The 21,116-nt window shown below is 32.7% G+C and overlaps 1 protein-coding gene across 7 annotated transcripts; it reads right to left on the bottom strand.

Annotated features, from left to right (window-relative positions):
- Nucleotides 1–5,091: 5,091 nt before the first annotated feature.
- LOC134234682 (uncharacterized) lies at nt 5,092–20,953 on the bottom strand. Of its 7 annotated transcripts, none has more exons than XR_009985228.1 (5): nt 20,846–20,953; nt 13,252–13,298; nt 9,975–10,058; nt 8,126–8,211; nt 5,092–7,479 (listed from the first exon to the last, which is right to left on the bottom strand). XR_009985228.1 is itself a non-coding variant. In XM_062716740.1 (3 exons), the coding sequence occupies exons 1-3, from the start codon at nt 20,337–20,339 to the stop codon at nt 8,170–8,172; spliced, it is 348 nt and encodes a 115-aa protein (XP_062572724.1). In that variant the 5' UTR covers nt 20,340–20,442; the 3' UTR covers nt 8,124–8,169. The 7 variants fall into 7 exon arrangements, 1 of the variants encoding a protein (XP_062572724.1); XR_009985231.1 differs by having other exon boundaries at nt 20,842–20,928; XR_009985230.1 differs by lacking the exon at nt 20,846–20,953 and adding an exon at nt 20,472–20,493.
- Nucleotides 20,954–21,116: the final 163 nt, after the last annotated feature.

Here is a 21,116-nt window from a genome sequence, read left to right as displayed (position 1 = left end):
TGGAATTAAAAAAGGATGAGGATAACGAGCATTGATTGATATCGAAAAATTTACAGACAATACAAATTTGTGAGCAGGGCATAAATAAGGAACCCCCGGAAATACTAGAGCTGGGAATAGGTGCCTGGGAGGAGTAAGCCCTGTGTATTGATCAAAGTAAACGGAGCATTCCGTTATCAAATTATCATATTTAGTATATTTATCAAATTATCAAATTTAGTATAAGAACAAAGACCTAACAATTGGATGAAAGAATTGAAAGAATTTGTCAATATTTTTTTTCTACACTGGACTTTCCACTAGCAATCTAAATGTCCAGCCCTTGCTCGTTTTTTAAAAATCAAATAAGTTATATGATGGATTGCACTAGATTTTCCACATAACATCAATATTTTTTTTTAAACTGATTAAAATTTCCGAATTTCCAAAACTGATATATTTAGCAACCAAAACCATCTCTATTTTATGAAAAACAGCAACACCGTTTATCGAAATCAAAAACTGAAAAACTGTTACAGAATAATGTATCTTAGTGTAGTCTAGTTGTGTGCCAAGTTTTAAACTCGTAAAACTCGTTTAGTACGAACACGGATATAGCGAATTCACGGATATAGCGAAGTTTACCGGTTCCCCGGCAAAATTCTTAACAAATCTGTGTAAAATTTTACGGTTATAACGAACTCTGATATGACGAATTTACTGATATATCGAACTGATTTTGAGTTCCGTTGAGGTTAAATATAATGAGATTTACGTCTTTTATTACGAACTTTCAAAGATCTCACAATTTGATAATTTGAACTGACTTTGTTTTCTTTTATCGTTTGTATAAAAAAAATATATTCATAATAAAACCTTAGTTTATCGAAGGTATGTTTTGTAATATTTGCTTTTCAAACATATTTGGTAGTAATACCTGAAGGAAAACAGGCATATTGTGTATTCGCTATAAATGATTATACGAATTCGATATACGGATATAACGAAATATGTAATAGCGAATTAAATTCATAGGTCCCTAGGACAGGAGTTTTACTGTATATTGAAATCAGACCAAAACTGTAAGAGGAGTAGCATTTTGAAAAATAAAATGTTTACAGACAGATGGATGGAAAGCTAGACAGACGGAAGGACGACGGACACATTACTATCGCATAAGCTCTTAATTCTCGTCTCTGACCAGTAGAGCTAAAAACGACTTAATGATAAATTATTTGATAGGTGGAAAACAGTCTCAACAAAATTACACAAATCAAAAGTAGACTGTGTCAAAATTTAATTAACAGAAACCAATTGTAGCACCTAAAAAATTAATTTGATAGTTATTGGCGAATTCCATGGAAATAATTCATTTAAAGCACATTGTTTGTGTACATGGCCTAGAAAAGCATTGGATTAAAGTTTAAGTTATCCACGTAACTGTCCAATCAGTCCTGTAGAACTTAATGTACCTTTCGAATGCGAGTCCGTGAAAAACACGGTGTCAACAGTCATTTTCTGGGCATGTTTCGATATTGAGCACTTTTCGGGTATGAGGGCAATCCCATCGCTTAAGTCTTTAACATTAACATTCTGTAAAGTGATATTTACTGTGTTTTTAAAAAAAATATAGGCCTATATCCAACTAGACAATTCAAAGGTGCCAACAGTAGCGAGTGTCCGAAGACAAGATTTTCTCGATTCGCACTTTACCAGCAGTGACTTTGATTTCAAATGGAGAGAACTAATATACACATGTAGATCCTTGGCGTACGTACGTACATACAAAGTCGTAGGTACGAGATACTAAGTCGTACGTACTAGATAATGTCTTACGTACGACATATTATCTCGTACGTACGAGATACTAATTCGTACGTATGAGATTATGTAAGTCGTACGAACAAGAAACTAAATCGTACAAACAAGAAACTAAGTCGTACGTACGAGATACTAAGTCGTACGTACGACATAATAAGTCGTCAAACGAGATATATACTAAGTCGCACAAACGATATACTAAGTCGTACATACGACACACTAAGTCGTACGTACGACATAATAAGTTGTCAAACGAGATACTAAGTCGTACAAACGAGATACTTAGTCGTACATACGACATAATAAGTCGTACGAACGATCTACTAAGTCGTACAAACAAGATACTTAGTCGTACGAACGAGATGCTAAGTCGTACGAACGAGCTATTAAGTCGTACAAACGAGATACTAAGTCGTACATACGACATAATAAGTCGTACGAACGATCTACTAGGTCGTACAAACAAGATACTTAGTCGTACGAACGAGATGCTAAGTCGTACGAACGAGCTACTAAGTCGTACGAACGAGATTACATTTACCCCTGGTAGTGATATGTACAAGATCATATGTTACACATACGAGATAATATGTAGTTAATCGGATTTATATATAATTTCATGAATAGAAGGGCGTACAATAGTTGTCGTGCTTTAGATTGCTAAAACGAAAGAACCTTAATTTCATATATTCATATGCATTTTCAATTTATTCAATGATTATAAAAGAAGATATTCATTGAAAAAAAGTCAACTTTTGCATACATGTTGACTTGGAAGCCCGTTCCAAACCAGCCCCCGCCCACCCCTCAAAGAATCTGATATTTTGAGAGATTTTTTATCGAAGGAATGTTTATGATAAAGCTTTTCAGGGGGTACTGATAGGGTTTAAATGTACAAAAATCCCGAAAATGAAAAATATTTCCTAAATTACAGTTTAATTATTAATGTCCTTTTAATTAGAAAAGCTCGGATGTTTTGAGACTGACATTCAACATTTTTATAGTGGCGCCTTGTTCGAATCAACTGGTGGCACACGTTTACTTCTCTAAAACAGGTGTGTGTATTTCACTTCATTTTAACTTCATTTTCCTCCATAAATGATTTTTTCCCTTTGAGATAAACGGCATTTATGAGAAAGTAGATCTTAAATTTATTATTCTAAAATAAAAAAAAAATAAAGAAAAAATGGTATTATTCCACAGTGTTTTAGGACAAGAATTAATAAGTCACACACACACTCTCACACACGCACCCCCCCCTCCACCCCCCACCAAAAATAATGCGGTTGATCCTTGTAGACACCCCCCACCCGAAAATAATACAATAAATTGGTGAATGATCCAAAACATTCATTCTCGGAAAAGTTTCCAAATGAAAGGGACAATATTTTCTAGATTTGATTTTAAGAAGAGTAAAGATCTAGTAAACGAAGATAACTTTTCTAACTTACGTATATGATCAGCTTAAAAATCTGGGGACTGTAACAAAAAGCATGCTGTTTAGATTTCAAATGACTTAAAGCAAAGTCGCAAGCCTACATGTACACCCCCCCCCACATATGCACATCTATACATTGTGTCCTAATTATCTACATTATTTCATGAAATCTTATGCAGCTGTTTAAGAATGCTTATAAAAATAGAAAAGGACTGACAGACTAACTGACGGGTCAAAAACATACCACTCGCAACTTTTTGTTATAAAAGTAATTTATAATCTCTCTCTACATTTAAACACTATTTCTAGACGATACCCTTAATAGCCATTTACTCTTAATAATACCATTTTAAGGGGACGTATACTGTCCAACTGCCTCTTGGTTGGATATTAAACATGGGCGTCGGAACCAAGGGGGGGGGGGGGGCTTACTCCCCACCCCCCCCCCCCCCCACCTTATTTTTTTTTCCAAAGACAGATTTTGTGTAGGCATTAGACATTGCTGCGTAGGTTAAGATTCCCCCTATCCACAGCATGTTGCAGTATAAGTTTAGTGTTGGTGTAAAAAAAACTGATTGGTACATGTACCCCCCCAGGATTTACATGTTCTGCTAACGCACATTCCCTTTTCTTATTACACCTTGCCCCCCACCCCCCTCCCCCCTTTTTCAATTTGCTTCTGACGCCAATGTTTAAATATCCAACTGAGATGCATAAAACAAAAAACAACAACAACAATGAACAAATGAGATAAAAACAATTTTAAAATGTATTTCCAATGTAATTACTCCAAATTTGCCACCCTTTTAGAATTATTTTCCAGTACACACGGAATTATCGTAATTACGTCGCATTTATCATGTTTCAGATGCACTTCCAATGCTCACAGAAATAAAAAATCCTCCGAATTTTGATCCCTTTTAGAAATGTTTTCGATTTTGCATCACTTTTTGACCTTAAATACATTAGTTTTTGACCTAGAATCCTATAATACATCACTTCTTACTGCTGAATATTATTTCAGGGTCCGTTATAGTAAATCCCTTCAGATTATCTGAGATTCATACTTTTCCGGCGTACTTCCCCAAATAACTTTTAAAATTAATTGACAGCAAATCTATATTTCGACACCGTTTTTATTGCAGATCTTGATATGGAATGTTTTAAAGCCGCATAACACCGCCAATCTCTTTATCTGTTTAAGCAAATACTACAAGTATTGTTTGAATGGAACTCCATAAGAATCCAACACTTTTTCTCAACAAACCATTATCTTACAACATATAATTACAGATTCCCATACTTTTATCAAAGTTCTGTAGTTTTCTTCAGCTTTCAGGTCAAAGGTATTCAAAACACTGTTTAAACCTCTCTAATTTACTTTGGATTTCAATATATTCTTCGTCTGATTTCATGACTGTTTAGTACAACGAAAAGGCCTGAAACGACATCAGCGCCATGTAGTGTCATACTCACTAGCCCATGAATAAAAGGGGCGTTCGATTAGATAAAACGGTAAAATGGTGTATGCCTATTTACGAGTTGTGTTCTGCTTTAAGTGAAAGAAGTAGTAATTTATTAGGTACTTTTCCCTCAGAGATGCATATTTTGGACATTTCAGTATAAAATGAAATTATCATGACAAGGAGAAGACGGCGGGTGTGACCGGTCGGCAGGGGATGCTCACTCGTCCATGGCATCTGATCCCACCTCTGATGTTCCGGGGGTCTATGTTTGCTCTGCTCTTATTTTGTAATGTTTTTTAGACTTTGAGATTGAATACTGTTCGTTATCTCCATATCCTTCTGCAGTGTGTGTTAGCTTACCCAGATAATATAACAAATCAATTTAAATAATATACCATGTTTTTACTCAAGACATCCTTTGAGAAAGTACAAATATTCCTCAGCACTTGTTTGAAAACATCACAAATTCTTCAATACAACGTACAATACGGTCATTAAGCACAGTTAATCTATTTTGATAAAATCATTTCTATTATCAACTACAGGTACTGTGAGCAATGAGCTCACTACATGATACCCCCCCCACCCTCCTCCAAAATGAATATAATGGCAGTATCCATGTTTTGCTCTGCAAAATCCAAAATGTATGTTAGTTCAAAAAGTAAAATAAGAGGTGCTCAATTGCAAAATGTAATAAAGATTCTCTGAAAGTTTCATTAAATTTCATTCAGTGGTATAAGAGGAGTTGTAGATAAGAGATGGGTACCAAAAAGCGTAACAGACTGACGTACGTCCGACGTACAGATGGACGGACCTACCGATTACTATATACCCTCCCACTTTTCAAGCGGGGGGTGGGGTGGGGGGATAATAATCCATTATCTCCATTCTCTAACATATCTTGAAAAAATGAATTATTTCATTGCATTTTCAACTACCGGGGTATTACTTTTTCATTTTTCAATTGTCACCAGTGGAAAGCTTCCATATTCAAATCACGCTATTAAATGTGCATTGTTTAACCCTTGGAATTCTCTTACAGTACATTGTGCATATCTGTTCTATAATAAATGACCTTTTGATACCCCAATATTAACTGCATAGCACAATATATCATTTACATATATAATTTTTTTTAAATCACTTTATTTAAATAATGCAAGCTGTACATGACATTTTCTCTGGTTTAAAAAAAAATTTCTGGGTTCGAAAATAAATCCCAGTTATAAAATCAAATATCGTACTAAAACTGGTTCACCATTCCAATGTTTTGATCACAATAATTCTATTTTTTCATTTGATTTCATGTATCACCATTTCTAAAAACAATATTTAGGTTTTTTCCCCTATATTTATAATTGTAAAAAGAATCCCTTCCAAAGAATGCAATTCATTAAAACAATTATTGTAATCTTGCTCTTGTTTTACAACCAAAACAATATCATTTGCCTTCTTTCAATTAAAAAAAAATTATCTTCATTTGTATCTCAATCAAGGCAATTCTTATTCAAAACATGCATTTCAAGATCATTTTAGTGTAATGAAATAACATTTCATACCTTTAAAAATGTGTTCCTATACAAATCTATACAAGAAAAGTCTAACATATCTTAATGTTTTGCTCAGCGGGCATGAAAAAAAATCTATGTTGGACCGCTCGGAGAGATGTTGGACCGTTTACGTCACAGAATGGACAGAACTGAATCTCATATTCAAATGTTGGTGTTAAACAGTGGTAGACGTGATGTTACATCATGAAATATAGTACAAAATACATGTAAGTCAAAAAATTAAAATAAAATGAAAGTTATAACAAAACCTAACACCCTCAGGCAGACAGTTTGATTCTTGGGTCCGACAAAACGCATGTTGCCCTTGAACTCAGTCAATAAATGTAAAGTGATGAAAGTATTTCATTTTACAAAACACCCCAGTATATATTACAATAATCTGACAGAACTATGTTACCTCCATATATCATTAATACAGTTTTTAAATACACTTTCCCACTGATTTTATAATTCCAAACAATTAACCATGTATACCCTAATTGTGAGGTAAGTCTATATTGAAAACAAGATATGTTCATCATAAAATGCTTTCTGATAGTCAATAATACAACCATACAATATTTCCTCCTATATAAGTATCTTCTTTATGACTGTACAAACCAAATTGTGCATCTGTAAAAATATTGCTAGCATTATCCTGTTAATCTATCTTACCCTGAAGTTACAATCATTTGAAAATTTGATTTGTTTAAAATGATTTTGTTCCACATTTAACCAGTCAATAATCATTACCAGTATTGTAAAATCAATTTATAACCATAAATACCAATAGAACATCAGCATGTTAATGACATGTATTTGAACTTAAGTATGGGATTTAAAGGACAGAAATTTTACAAGTCTATACAAGATCACCTTATGTCTTAAAGGATGGTGACAGCAATGCCAAAGATGATGACGGGTGGAAAATAACTCGGTAATGAATTTTCATGTACAATCTTTGTGAAGGACGCTTTATTCATTACATGTCTCTACAAACTCTATCAGCATCATATACAAAACTTGACTGTGTCACAGAGTAACTTAGATTACCTAAGATTTATGGAGTAAAAGTAAGTTTAGATGGTTAATAAATTTTTTTCCATCACTTATTACATTTTGGTCCTTCTCTTGTTCTGTTTCGTTCATTATTCTTGTTCGGCGTTAAAGCAGTGTGTACTTGACAAAGTAGATTCTCTCAAGTAGTGCTCCAGACATGTTTTACCTGTAAGGAGAAAGAAATTTATAGCATGCTATATGAGAAAAAAATGTATTGCAAAAAACCTCGTGTTTGCGTATCTTTATGTACTCCAATAACAAAAGTTCATAAATGCTGTGTTACAACACACTTATTTATGTCATAAATGTTGTGTAACAAAGCACTTTGAAAAATTACGCATTTTGAAAAAAAAATTTCAAAGTGTGTTAAATTTGGGACCACGCTAACACACTTTGAAAAAATTTATATTTTTTTCACTTTGCGATATCGACCATATTAACGCACTTTGAAAAAAATGTAAAGCTTGATCTATATTCTTACAAATAATCTGTATGATAAATTATTGACCCTGGTTATAAAACTTTTTTATGATAAGGTCACAGGATCTGAGATATTGACATTTTAAATATTTTAGGTTTTGATAAATGTATAGAAAAAGGGAAATGGGGGTCTTTTAGAAAAAAATTATAACTTTGTATCTTTTTTCTTAACGCACTTTGAAAAAAAAATTCAAAGAGTTGGTCCTAAATTTATCGCACTTTGAAATTTTTTTTAAAAATGCGTAATTCTTTAAAAAGCACTGCCACAATGCTGTTATTAGATTAATTTATCACAGTATGACTGAAATTTGAAAAGAATAATAAATACAAACTGGGTAGACTATATCCCCTTTAATCCAATCATGGAAATCCCTTTTTATGACTCTGTTTGTGTCTTCTTCTGTCCAAAGATATAAACCTGGAAAAAAAAATTAAATTTTGGATGGCAAATTACAAAAACTGGCAAAGCTTTTTGTCTGAATAAAACTACCAACATTAACACATTGAACAACTTCTGCTTATAAACATAAAAAAGAAAAAAAAACTAAATGATTTGAAGTTGAATGAACAATTTAACTCCAAAGGATAGAGATGCTTCTTGTACATGTGGCAACTAGATTCTCAAATCGCCACCATCTTAAATATTTAATTGTTATTATACTGAAAAAACCATTTATAACAACCAAGCTATATGATAAACATGATAACTTTAACTTTTCTATCGTCATTCCTTTACTTATACAGCAATATACTTTTTCCACCTGCATACGGAGTATACATATATATTTCAGTTGATTCCATACGTAAGAGCTTGATCTACATATGAACAATTTCTAAAATGAGGTAAATTATTGACAAGTAAGTTGATGAAACAAGAATATCAGCCTTCTTGTTTAAAATTAAAGTCATCATTTCGTAAGTTCTATGATCGATACAATGACCTTGTCAGCAAATACAATTCATCATTGAGTCAAATGCTGACTTACGTTTTTCATACTTATTGTTAGTCCATTATTTATACAATGAATTGATAATGGATTCTTCCGTTATTTCCTGATCATGACAAGGAGCACACAGCGGGTGTGACCGGTCAGCTGGATATGCTTACTCCATGGCACCTGATCCCACCTCTGATGTTTCGAAGGTCCGTGTTTGTTCTGCTTTTACTTCATATTGTTTTATGGACTTTGAGATTGAATACTGTTCGTTATCTCCATATCCTCCCTTATACCTCTTTGAGGTATATTCCCTGACTTGACACTACTCCAGATCATCTGTTCAAGACGCATTAACTAATACAAGAGGCCCATGGGCCACATCGCTCACCTGAGTAGAAATTGCTTAATTATTAAAGAGTTTAAATCCAAAATCAGTTCCCATGACCAATAATGACTTCGCTATTCTTGAGAAGAAGATTTTTCAAGAATTTTCCTATCATATTCTGAGGACATTCAACATTAATTTCATTTTTTCTTGCCCAGTGATTCTTGAGAAGATTATTCAAAATATTTTTCAAGATTCAGTGTATTCGTATGTAAAACTTTGATCTTTTTTCCTATCTATTATTGTGTAAAACTATCATCAATTGTGGGTCCACCCTACACACAGGGTCATGATCTGAACAAATTTGAATTTACATTACCTGAGGATGATATCATGACTTTCATCTTTCCAGCTTTAAAAATCGGAATAACTTTGAATAACAAAGGAGATTTGTGAATTGCCGTGACCCCTCTTACAAAACACAGCCTCGTTCTTTATTTTTACTTACTTTTAATTACTGTAATTTTGCAAAGTTGCGATATAGACCTATAAGAATTGTTTCATTAATCTCATTAGGCTACTTTCTATACTATGTATTTTCGAAATACACTGGGGGCCACGTTTTGCAATCATTCTTTACTTGACATTTTACGGAAATAAAATCAATTGGATTGGACACGAGTTATTCCAACTTAGTTTGTCCTCCAAAATAATGGAGTTCATGAAGTTGTTTAAACCACAGCTATATTTAAGGACATTAATTTTTTTGTGACGTACAATTTACATAATGATTTACTAGTAGGTTTTATAAACATTATTGAATTTGAACAAACTCCTCATATTACACTACTTAATCAAGAGGCCATTCAATTTTGTTTTTGACTCAACATGCTCAAAGCCATTCAATTATAAATGTACCTCTGCGTGAACATCTACATGTATAGTGGTCTTCAGTAGACAGTGGATCTCTTCAGCTTGTTCAGCATCATCAACATTTACCGACTACAAATGAGAAATAAAATGAAATTTCAAAATCAAGCTATTTCATAACATTAAACATTAATAATCTTTTTCGGCCATGATTAAATCAAAACATGGGCAATCTATTAAAGACATATAACAGAATGTATCGAAAGTCATGCTGTAAACATGAAAAATACATATATGCATCAACTTGCTAGACATCAAGAAGTACAGTATTTCAGTATTTTTCGGGGGGGGGGGGGGGGGGGGGGGGGGGGGGAAAAAATTTAAAAAAATGGCCTTGGTAGGCAATCTAGGCTCTCAACCATATTCTTTTCTAAGATAACAATAAATAAATTACTTTTCCTTCCAGCCAGATAATTTTGCAATATTTCAATGAAATCATCTGGTTTGTTGTAATTGATTTTCAAAATCAAGCCTATTTCATAACTTCAAGCATACATTTGAAGACATTAAATGTAAACATCAAATAAATTTTCGTCACCACTCTTAAGCAGACATCTTAATAAGTAACAATTGACATGGATAAAGACAAATTAACATATATTAGGTACATGTTATACATGGAATACAACAAAATATGTTCTTAAATCCTACTGTTCGGAATTGAGTCAAAACTCAATTATAAAAAATCCACCTTTGGCAGACATCTTTATATTATCCATCTAAGGCAGACATCTTGATGCATATTCTCTTAACATAGTACAATTTGAACTTCTTAGTTTCAAAATTATGCCTAATTAACATCTTCATATAGTAACCAATTGATTCATTGTAAATGTCAGAGTCATTCTCTGTTTTACTATATACATGAGACAAGTCATCTGCATGAAGCTCTCCACCTGGTAGTGGTGAAATCTGCATACTGGTGAAAACAAGATCAATTACAGCAAAGCATGTTTTAAAATTTCAAGCATTTGCAATGACTATTACTGAGAAAACATTGAGATTTTGTTTATTATGTATGATACAGACAGACATATGGATAAACAGAAAGTAGACATTGGAATTGAACATGTCGAACAAAAATGGATCCTAGAATATAGCAATGCCTAAGCAAAGAACGTGCTAAAATTTCAAGTTGCTGAAATTAGCATTCTATAAAGATGGAGTTATACATGTATATTATATTTTTAAAAAATCCACCTTTGGCAGACATCTTTATATTATCCATCTAAGGCAGACATCTTAATGTATATTCTCTTAATATAGAACAATTTGTCCTTTTAATTTCAAAATCATGCCTAACATATTCATCTAGTATACAATCGATTCATTCTATAATGTCAGTCATTTTCTGTTTTACTATAAATATTAGACAAGTCATCTGCATGAAGCAGTGCTTAGAACATGTGCTCTAAAGTCATGAAGTAAGGAGTTGATCTTTACGTCACAGGTTCGAATCCCACTTTGGGACATGGAGACCAGTTCTTTGAATGAGACAGTTTAAACCGAGGTCCAATGTCACAGTAGGTGCTGGCATGATAAAGACCTCTCACTGGTCAAGAACTATAAGTGCTGAATATTATAAGGACAAAATTTGAAGCTCTCCACAGGCTGCAAGTGGTGGCATCTCCATACCAGTGAAAACTTTAACAGAGTGACGTTAATAAACATATCAGTCAATCAATCAAATAAGACACTGTTGAAGATAATTTATACTGGATAATATGAGTTTAAAAATCATTTCTTGTTACCATTCTTAAGCAGACATATAAACCCCTAATCATTTAATAGATATCAACACAAGAAGTTTCTGAGCCAATGCTCACTAGCAATACCCCTGCTCTGATATGAATGTACAGTACACTATCATGATAATAAACACAAGTGCAATTACAGCAAAGCATGTTCTAAAGTTTCAAGCATTTGCAATGAATATTGCTGAGAAAACCTTGACAATTTTTTTTATCATGTTTATGCATGGTACAGACAGACATATGGATAAACAGAAAGTAAATCAAAAATGCACCCTAGAATATGGCAATGCCTTTAAGCAAAGAATGTGCTAAAATTTCAAGCTGCTAGTGCAATTAGCATTCTATAAGTGATATATATATTATATCTTAAAAAATCCATCTTTGGCAGACAGCTTTTTATTATCCATCTAAGGCAGACATCTTGATGTATATTTTCTAAATATAGAACAATTTGTCCTTTTTAGTTTCAAAATCATGCCTAACATCTTCATCTAGTAACCAATCGATTCATTTTAAGTCATTCTCTACTATAATTTTAATTATGACAAGTAATCTGCATGACACAGTGGTTAGAGCGTCTGCTCTAAAGTCATGACGTAAGGAGTTGATCCTTAGGTCACAGGAATCCCACTGTGGGACATGGAGAAGTTCCTAGACTGTTTAAGCCTAGGTCCCATGTCACAGTTGGTGCTGGCACGAAAAAGATCGCTCACTTTTCAATGGCCATGAGTGCCAGTTATAGGTAAAAAAAAAATTGCAGCTATCCACCTGCAAGAGGTGGCTGCATCTCCTTAAAAGTGAAAAATCATGTTAACTAACACGCATTCAGTTACAGACAGACATACGGAAAAAGTAAGTCAACATGGGATTTGTGGCATGCCGCAGGAAAGAGTGTTCTAAAATTTGAAGGATCTACAATGTATTATGAGTACCAGTAGTTGCTGAGAAAACTGCTTCGAAAATTTTTTATGTATGGTATGGACAGACTCATGCATTAACAAGAAGTTGACATCAAATTTGAACAAAAATAGCTTCCAGCAAATGGAAATGCTTTAGCAAAGAATGTGCCAAAATTTCAAGAATCAGAAATGAGCAATGAATGGGTCCAGATCACAATATCTTTGACCCCGAACTGACAAATTCTACCCGTTTGCTTGTTATACTTAAAAAAGATCCCAATACCATTAATTTGTTAATTTGAAAGAGACTGATCAAATATATAAATCTAAATTTTAATTCATGGTAACTTTTATACATCTAGGCGAGCAATAATTATGCAAATCTTTTTGCGTGTGACAAAATTTGTATGTCTGTACGCACACGTTTTTTCAAAGTTAACACTGTTAAAAGCAATTCAATCCATGTAATTGAACATTTAAACAATTTGCTTCCCTCTAATATTACATTTGCATAAAGAGTTTACACCAAAATTGGATCAGCATTCCAGAGAAGCTGAACATGTTCAAAAACAGACTATACTTCTCAAGACAATGTATGTAAAAAGATCTTACCTATATGACGAAGCAGCCATCCTACTTCATAAACACGAGGAAGAACCCTAAAATTGCAACAAAAACTTGTTTAATTGAAAATTAATATATATTTTTTAAGCAAAATTTCTAATTAAAAAGTTACCATTCAGGTGTTGATCAATGATTTTGCATTTAACTTTCAGTATTTAGACATTATTGTTGACAACTTACACAAACGATTACATTACACAAACGATTCTGCATGATTAACATGATTGAGGATTTTGTAAAAGTAATTTCAAAAATTGTTAATTCATGTATTAATCAATTGTTGGCCAAAGGATCACTTCATTATAAATAGGGATTTGACCTATAGGACCGGGCTTGGTTTTTTTTCTACAAAAACTTTGTCGATTTCCGTTCTGATTAATGGCATTGGGCTGAATATATACATATAACAATTTGTTTTTCCTAAATCTTTTTTTAACGAGTAGAGGTAGGAGGAACCCTTTCATTGATCTCCCGAGTTTATCTCAAAATGTAATAATTAATTTTTTTTAACTTCTTAATGTTCTTAATGATAATGTTTACTGCCTCTGAAATTCTGTTCTTAAGTCTAGGCTATTTTATCCGTGATTATAATAAAACATTCCATTAATGTGTGCAAATTATTTAGGCCTAAATCAAATCCGAGGGAGTACAGTAACTGATCATTATAATTATGTAGCCGAAATCAATTATTGGATTTAGAGGGGACCAAGACCCTTTCCTTTTTGTGACCAGAAAAAAAATAAGATTTACTTAATTAATCATTTTTGTTGTGACTGAGGGCACCTACTTTGACCCCTTTTTATTTATCTTAAAGAAATAATTTGAACGAAACGTTTGACAGATTGATACTCAGGATTTGAGTGTAGTTAGTACATGTATATATCACAAAGTATGTATTTTATTGACCATCGCATGTACAAGTGCAAGTTCCGAGGAGTGAATGATTCACGAATATATTACTTTTACGATATTTTTTCATTAAATATGACTTACATCATGAATATTGCTTTTTATGTCTGATTTATATCGAATCAAAGTTATTTGCTTGACATTTATAATCCGTTTTCCATTCCGTTCCGCTGTTTTCCGTTCCACGTTAAAAAAATCCTATCTCAAATTATTACTTACATCCAAACCTATCAAAATATCACAATTTTATTTACGGGCAGGCCTGCCCTGAAAGGACTTCAAGGCCAAAATTCATGCAAAAATCGACATATTAACGGACAAAATGGTGTTTCGGCCAACTTTGGAGGTTTATTGTAAAGCTGTAAATAATAAATTTTAGGTATAAAATACAAACTTGAAAAATTTAGACATATATACGGTAGAAATTAACAAATAAAGATTAATTTTTAAATGTCACTTTTTCTGGAAAATTGTTCTCTCCTATAGGTCAATTCTTTTGTCAAAGTGAATACATCCTTTGATCATATTCATCATTGGTATGACTGTATTATCAAATTTGGTGCTCAAAATATTGCACCATTTCTGCGTTTATCCACTAGATGTAAATAAAGCAAAAAAGTGGGTAAAAAAGCTACTTTGAGTCTACAGGTGCAAATACCTATGAAGATATCAATACTCAATAGCTACGTAGGTAGAAATAGTCTTTGGACAGGTTGGGAACAATTTCCCTGCTTGAAAAGTGGATAGCAAGTAAAGTGGTGGGGTGTACGTCACCTTGGACTTAGGACATGACGATCTCAACACGTAGGACTTAGGACATGACGATCTCAACACGTAGTCTATCAATTGGTGACCTATACATTCTATAACTGCCTGATATTAAACACCACCTCTTTCTTTAAAAAAAAACACCCTCATTGGCTCATTGCTACACTAGTCAGAGTTTGCAGGATCTTCTATATATACACGTATTTCCTATGAACAGATGAATGAAAAATACCCATCTGAGTAAATATTGAATTCTCGTCCAACGTAAATTTACCAACCAAAAAAATTTGATTTGATAATATATATTTACAGTTGCAATGCTCTCAAAATATGACTGTACAGGTTAAATAAAAAAAAAAAACATGTCAAATTTTTTACGCTGCAAGATGATTGATGGGTGGGGGATGGGGAATAGCAACTAATACATTAGGTAGGTTGTGCAACTAGATTTCTTTAGATCTATGCCGATGTTCAAAACAGGCATGGTACATGTAAAAGCGCTATCGATACAACCATTTTCAATTCAGAGCCATTTTAATTTCGATAGTTTTATTGATGACCTTGATTATGACTCTTCTAACATGAAGCCATTCATAAAGGGTAAATAATTGCTAAAATGTGAAGTAATCCCTCTTATTAACTCATGACAATTAAAATGCAATTACAATTTTCCACTGAAAGAATAAAAATTGTTAATGGATAAGTATTTCGTGTTGCGTTAATAGATCTTCTTTCTAAATAAAGCGTACCTTTAAGTTTATCTGCTGATATATTGTCAACTTTGTGTTAAACAATCAATCAATCAAGCCTTTGGGAAGTCAAGGTCACTGACCTTGGTGTTATTTGAAAGAACTTAATTAGTGGAGTATGCATACCAAACATGAAGTCTCTATCCCTTAAGTCATGGTTCAAAAGTTATGGAGAAAGTTTGAAAAAGCTATTTTTAGCATATAGGTCACAGTCAAGGTCACAAGGTCATTGATCATGGTGTCATTTGAAAGAGCTTAATTTGTGGAGTATGCATACCAGATATGTATGAAGAGTAATCGTGTTTAAAAATCCAGACTTGTAAGTTTGTAAATCCAGACTTGTAAGTTTGTAAATCCAGACTTGCATTAATTTGTTAACAAATGGTTAATCCAAACTTGTAATCGTATCAATTTCGTAGTTTACATATGTAAGTAGGTAATCCCGACATCCAAGTATGCAACTGTATTGACTTTGAATTTACACTATGAATGTGTGTATCTTTGATGTAAATGATGTTGTAAACTTTGTTTTCCGGAATTTATATATTTCCACGCTCTGAATGAAATACAAAAACAATGCACAAGTCTACAAATGTAAAGTCTATATGTTTGTTGAATTTTGTTGATGCAAAACTATGGTAAGGCATAAGTGCCACAATTCTTTTTTAATGTTCTTATTTAATTCCTCTTTCATATCTAAAATTTTTGTTTTTCAAACTAAATAAATTCTAAAGACTTCATTTTAATTTTAACTTATTTTTTATATTTTCCAGTTTTATTTTATTTTATTCATTCCCATAGGAACCGATGGCAGGGGGCACAGGGGGGAGGGCATGCCCCAATAATGTTGCCGATATGTAGAAAACTAAAGAAAACATGGCCGCTAAACTTTTGTGCCCCCTCAATAAAAACAACTGAGAACTTTTCTCAGGGTGCTGGGGGCGATTTGGTTGATAGTACACAAACTGAAAATTTATGGCTGCCCCCATCCTCAAATGAAATTGTTTCTTACCGACCTGTTTGCATCTTTTTGTACATCGTGTATTTTGAATCTATCTGATATTTTGAATCATGTTTTACCCTAGACTTAATTATTACTATTTTTTATTAACAACTATAAGAAGAATGGAGAGTTTGAATAAGAAAGTAGGACTAAGAATCCGAATCAAATTTAAACGAAAGAGGTGCTACGGCCATTTTTTAAACAAAGAGATCTTACTCAAACAGTCTAATCTTAGTATGTAGAAAAATTTCTCAGAAACAATATTTTTTTTTAATTATTTTAATAACCGTTAGGCGTATGATATAATTCTTGCTTTTTTCCTCTCTTTTTCAGGCCTAAAGGAAGCAATCTCATATGGGGGGATTATTGGGCACAAAACAAAAATTTCTTGATACCCCCCCCCCCAAAAAAAAGATTTAACTGTTGAGGGGACCCCGGCATATAACAATCCTTGATTTCTTTTCTTAATATGTTTTTACCAACAAAATTAATGAGGGGACACAATTCCTGCCTACGGACCTGACCTGGGGCCATAAAACTTATATAAACTCACTTTTTATCTTGATCAGTCCCTTTTCTTCATTGTATTAATTCCTTAGGTAAAAGTGAGACTATGACCAAAAGTGAGCTTGTGTAAATTTAGGGCCAGGATGCATGATCTTTCATATATCATGTATATGATTACTATGTATATCCTCCATTTTTGATTGCCAGCTAGTCCAGCTTATATGGGACATAAATATCAAATTACTTGATCACAGATATTGCAAATATAAATTTTGTGATTCTGTTCTTCTTAGTTAAGGTAGTTCTACACTCTGCACTAAATGGGCTCAATCTTAAAAAATCTGCTTTTATAAGTTAGATATACATTCCAGCAATGGATATAGACACACGAAAAATTATATGTCAACATGTTCACCTTTCTGCTATTGCCTATCGGAGTACATACCCCGAAATGTAAAATGCTGAAATTTACCTATCCTAGATTTTGATGCATTTAAATGAATTAAAGTCTAATTATTCAACTTAAATACAAAAAATGGAGTAGAAACCTTTTAGTAAACCATATATAATCATTGATTTGCATGATTTACTATACCGTAATTATTTGCACTTTGTTAGGCTAACGTATCAAAATGAAATACCGGTATGAGAAAATATGCTTCACAGGTCAATCTCGGTCATTTTAGAAAAAATTATGGACTCAAACTTTTAAAAATTGCATTCTTTTTACTAAACAACATTTAAGAAAAAGAATAAGCCAAAAAAATTATATGTTGACGCATTACTTTTCATGGTATGAGCTCTACACTAAAGGGACCCCCATAATTTCATTCTTCCAAAAGTAATATATTGCCACATTTTCCTGTAGTACTGTTAAAGATTGAGTGTATACTTGTATTAAAAAGTTGTACATATTTAAAACAATGATAATACACACCCAATACCTATTGTCCCTAAAATTTATCTTATAATACTGTAAAACATTAAAACACCAATTGTCTGTAAATTGGAGACAATGAAAATGGGCGTGATTGACTGATTCTCACAAACTGGATGCTTATGTTACAGAAAGTAAGTATGGTGCAAGTGAATAAACTTTTTTCATATAATCATAATTATTCTAGCCTAAAGATAATTTTGCATTGTCACTGTTGGGTATGCCAGTTGAAGGGGGATGGGTAAATTTGTCGTTTGTGAAATAATTATTTTAATCTTAACGGATATTTAAATGTACTGTAATTAATTTTGAGTTAAAAAATATATATTCAAAAATTATGTTTAAGTTTGTCCTATCCGGTTTTAAAATATCTTTTAAAAATATACACTATTAGTTTTGTAACTTGTAGACCTATTTAAAATTCATTTTTTTTTCAAAATTATTGTGGCAATTTTTAAACTGATTTTTGTCATATAATTTTATCAAAGTAGGACTGAGATTTTTTTTTTACACATAAACGAGCGCAGGGCCAGAAGTAAAAGAGAGAGTGAAAGGTTCTTGTTTCGTATGAGTAATCACGCCATTTTTTTTGAGTATGTCTAGACTTTAAGGGCCGTATATATAGGTCGCTTTCCCCCTAGATGCAACATGGCTTTACCCCCATCGTCACGCCACCATTTGACGAAAACTATGCATATAACCCATTCCTGTTGACAACGGGTTTGACAATATATCATTACAGAATTAAATAACAGCCAATCATGTGTAACACATTATCGCAAGTAATGTCACTATAATTAGTAAAGTCATATCTCATGTCAATTTGAAAACAATTATCGCCCAAATTGCACGTGTTTCTGTTTAGCATTTTCCCTACGTGACAAAAAGGTCAAAATTAATAATATTTATCATTTTATGTAAAATATTGGTTTGAACATTAGCAATCACAATGTTTATATATATTCATATAAAATTACATCAATTTTTAAGTTTTTAATAGAAATAAAATTTTACAATGAAAATTATATGGCAAAACTTCATAGAATCTTTAACATTGGCGGACACTACCGACAATAGTCACCCTGACTTTCATGATTTCCCATTTGTTTTATCAGTAGGGCATAATATATCATTCACAGAAATGTTGTTTGATATTACAATTTTTTCTCATCAGGGCTTAAACTATAGAATCACTCAGTGTTTGTACGTTTGTTAATTTATTTCGCGAGCGACTTGGAGCAAAATTATTACTATTTAAAACGCTGCTAAATATATAAAGTCAAACCAATATAGTTAAAAAATCACATATCGGAAAAAGGAAGTGTTGTTCCGGTTTTACTATTCGTAAATAACGTAGTGCGACTGTAGACCTACTTTAAAATTCATTTTTTTTTCAAAATTATTGTGGCAGCGACCGACATCCCTGTATTTTTAAACTGATATTGTCATCATATAATTTTATCAAAGTAGGACTGAGATTTTTTTTTTACACATAAACGAGCCTCAGGGCCGAAGTAAAAGAGAGAGTGAAAGGTTCTTGTTTGGAGTTCACGCCATTTTTAGAGTATGTCTAGACTTTAAACCTTCTTGCCAAGGGACCGTCATGGCATCAATGTGACAGGATTTGGTTTTCCCCTCAAACCAGGGCCGTATATATAGGTGGACCCTGCTCAAACCTAGGTACCACTCACGGTATCAATGTAGCCGGATTTTGCTACATGGTATCAATGCCATTTAGAAAATTCCATGATACCAGTATAACGAAAATGAAGCATATAACGACTTATTGGTCATGTTGATAGAAATTTAGTGGCCTTTAAACAAACTTGCGACACGTTTTGTGGGGGAATCAATCACCCAACCCCCGATTCCAGCTTAAATCAGTATAAATTGATGGCACTTATCTCAAACAATATAAGATAATTCTGTTCTAAAATTTACCTTCTAGTCATTCTCTCACTCTGACAACATTATTACCAACTTTATTCGATTCATGCCAGTCATGGTGCATGTCAACAGACGCCATTATCCAGAGACTGAGTGATGTCAAACAAACTTCGAGCCCGACACAAATATGTATAACGTTAGACGAACAACAAATTGTGAAGTTTGTGAAAAAACTCAAAGTTTTCTCATAAAATTTGATTTTTTCCCCTAGTTTGTTCATCAGGCATGGCAACCAGCAGTAATATGTTGTAAACATGTCACACTCAGACTGTCTAGTAATAAGATCATAAGATGAAAAGACTAGGCCTAATTTAATTACTTAAAATAATTCAGTATCTATCCAGATAAATATTGCACACAGTACGAGGATAAGATGATCTCATTTCACCTGTTCATTGTTGTGCATGAACCATGTGAACGCCCTTAACATGAAGGCATCATGTTTTGTATGATGTTAAAATATAACCATTCAGAGATTGCCAAAGCTACTGTCCGAAAAATACACAGGTTCTATAGAAAGTTCCTCTTTCACTAAAATCATTAATTCGGCTCTAACTAATTTTTTTTTAAAACAAATTCTGTTTGACATTGACCATGATGTTCACAATTTATAATGCCTTGAAATATTTCCTCCATTTCTATTTCCTATGTCGTATTTGCACTTCACGAACAGAAAATTGCAAATTTAATTATTAAATTTGTAAGAATTTTCAGTGAATACAATAAAATGCAAGCAAAATATGGAAAAAAAAACATACTTACAATTTTCCACTCAAACAGCGATGGTCATTCGGAAGTTGATTCAAACCATCGAAAAGAACCGAGGCTCATTTTCGGAAAAAAGCAGTACTCGCTGATGAAGATATGACACGGTAGTAAAAATATCATTTTTTAATCAAGATTATTTTTTTTAAAAACACACATAGCATTCGATTAAAAATGATAATAAATGAGTAATAAATTTTAAAAATATGAAACATACTCTTCAGAAATATGTTTTTTATTAAGTTGAAAAATGTCCACCTAAAGGATG

The sequence above is a fragment of the Saccostrea cucullata genome, unplaced genomic scaffold, assembly GCF_032062105.1.
Source record: "Saccostrea cucullata isolate Sc308-1 unplaced genomic scaffold, CSIRO_AGI_Scuc_v1 ctg332, whole genome shotgun sequence".
In the NCBI taxonomy this organism is placed as follows: domain Eukaryota; kingdom Metazoa; phylum Mollusca; class Bivalvia; order Ostreida; family Ostreidae; genus Saccostrea; species Saccostrea cuccullata.
The sequence above is the reverse complement of the archived record's forward strand: the minus strand, read 5'-3'. Positions and strand labels throughout refer to the sequence as shown.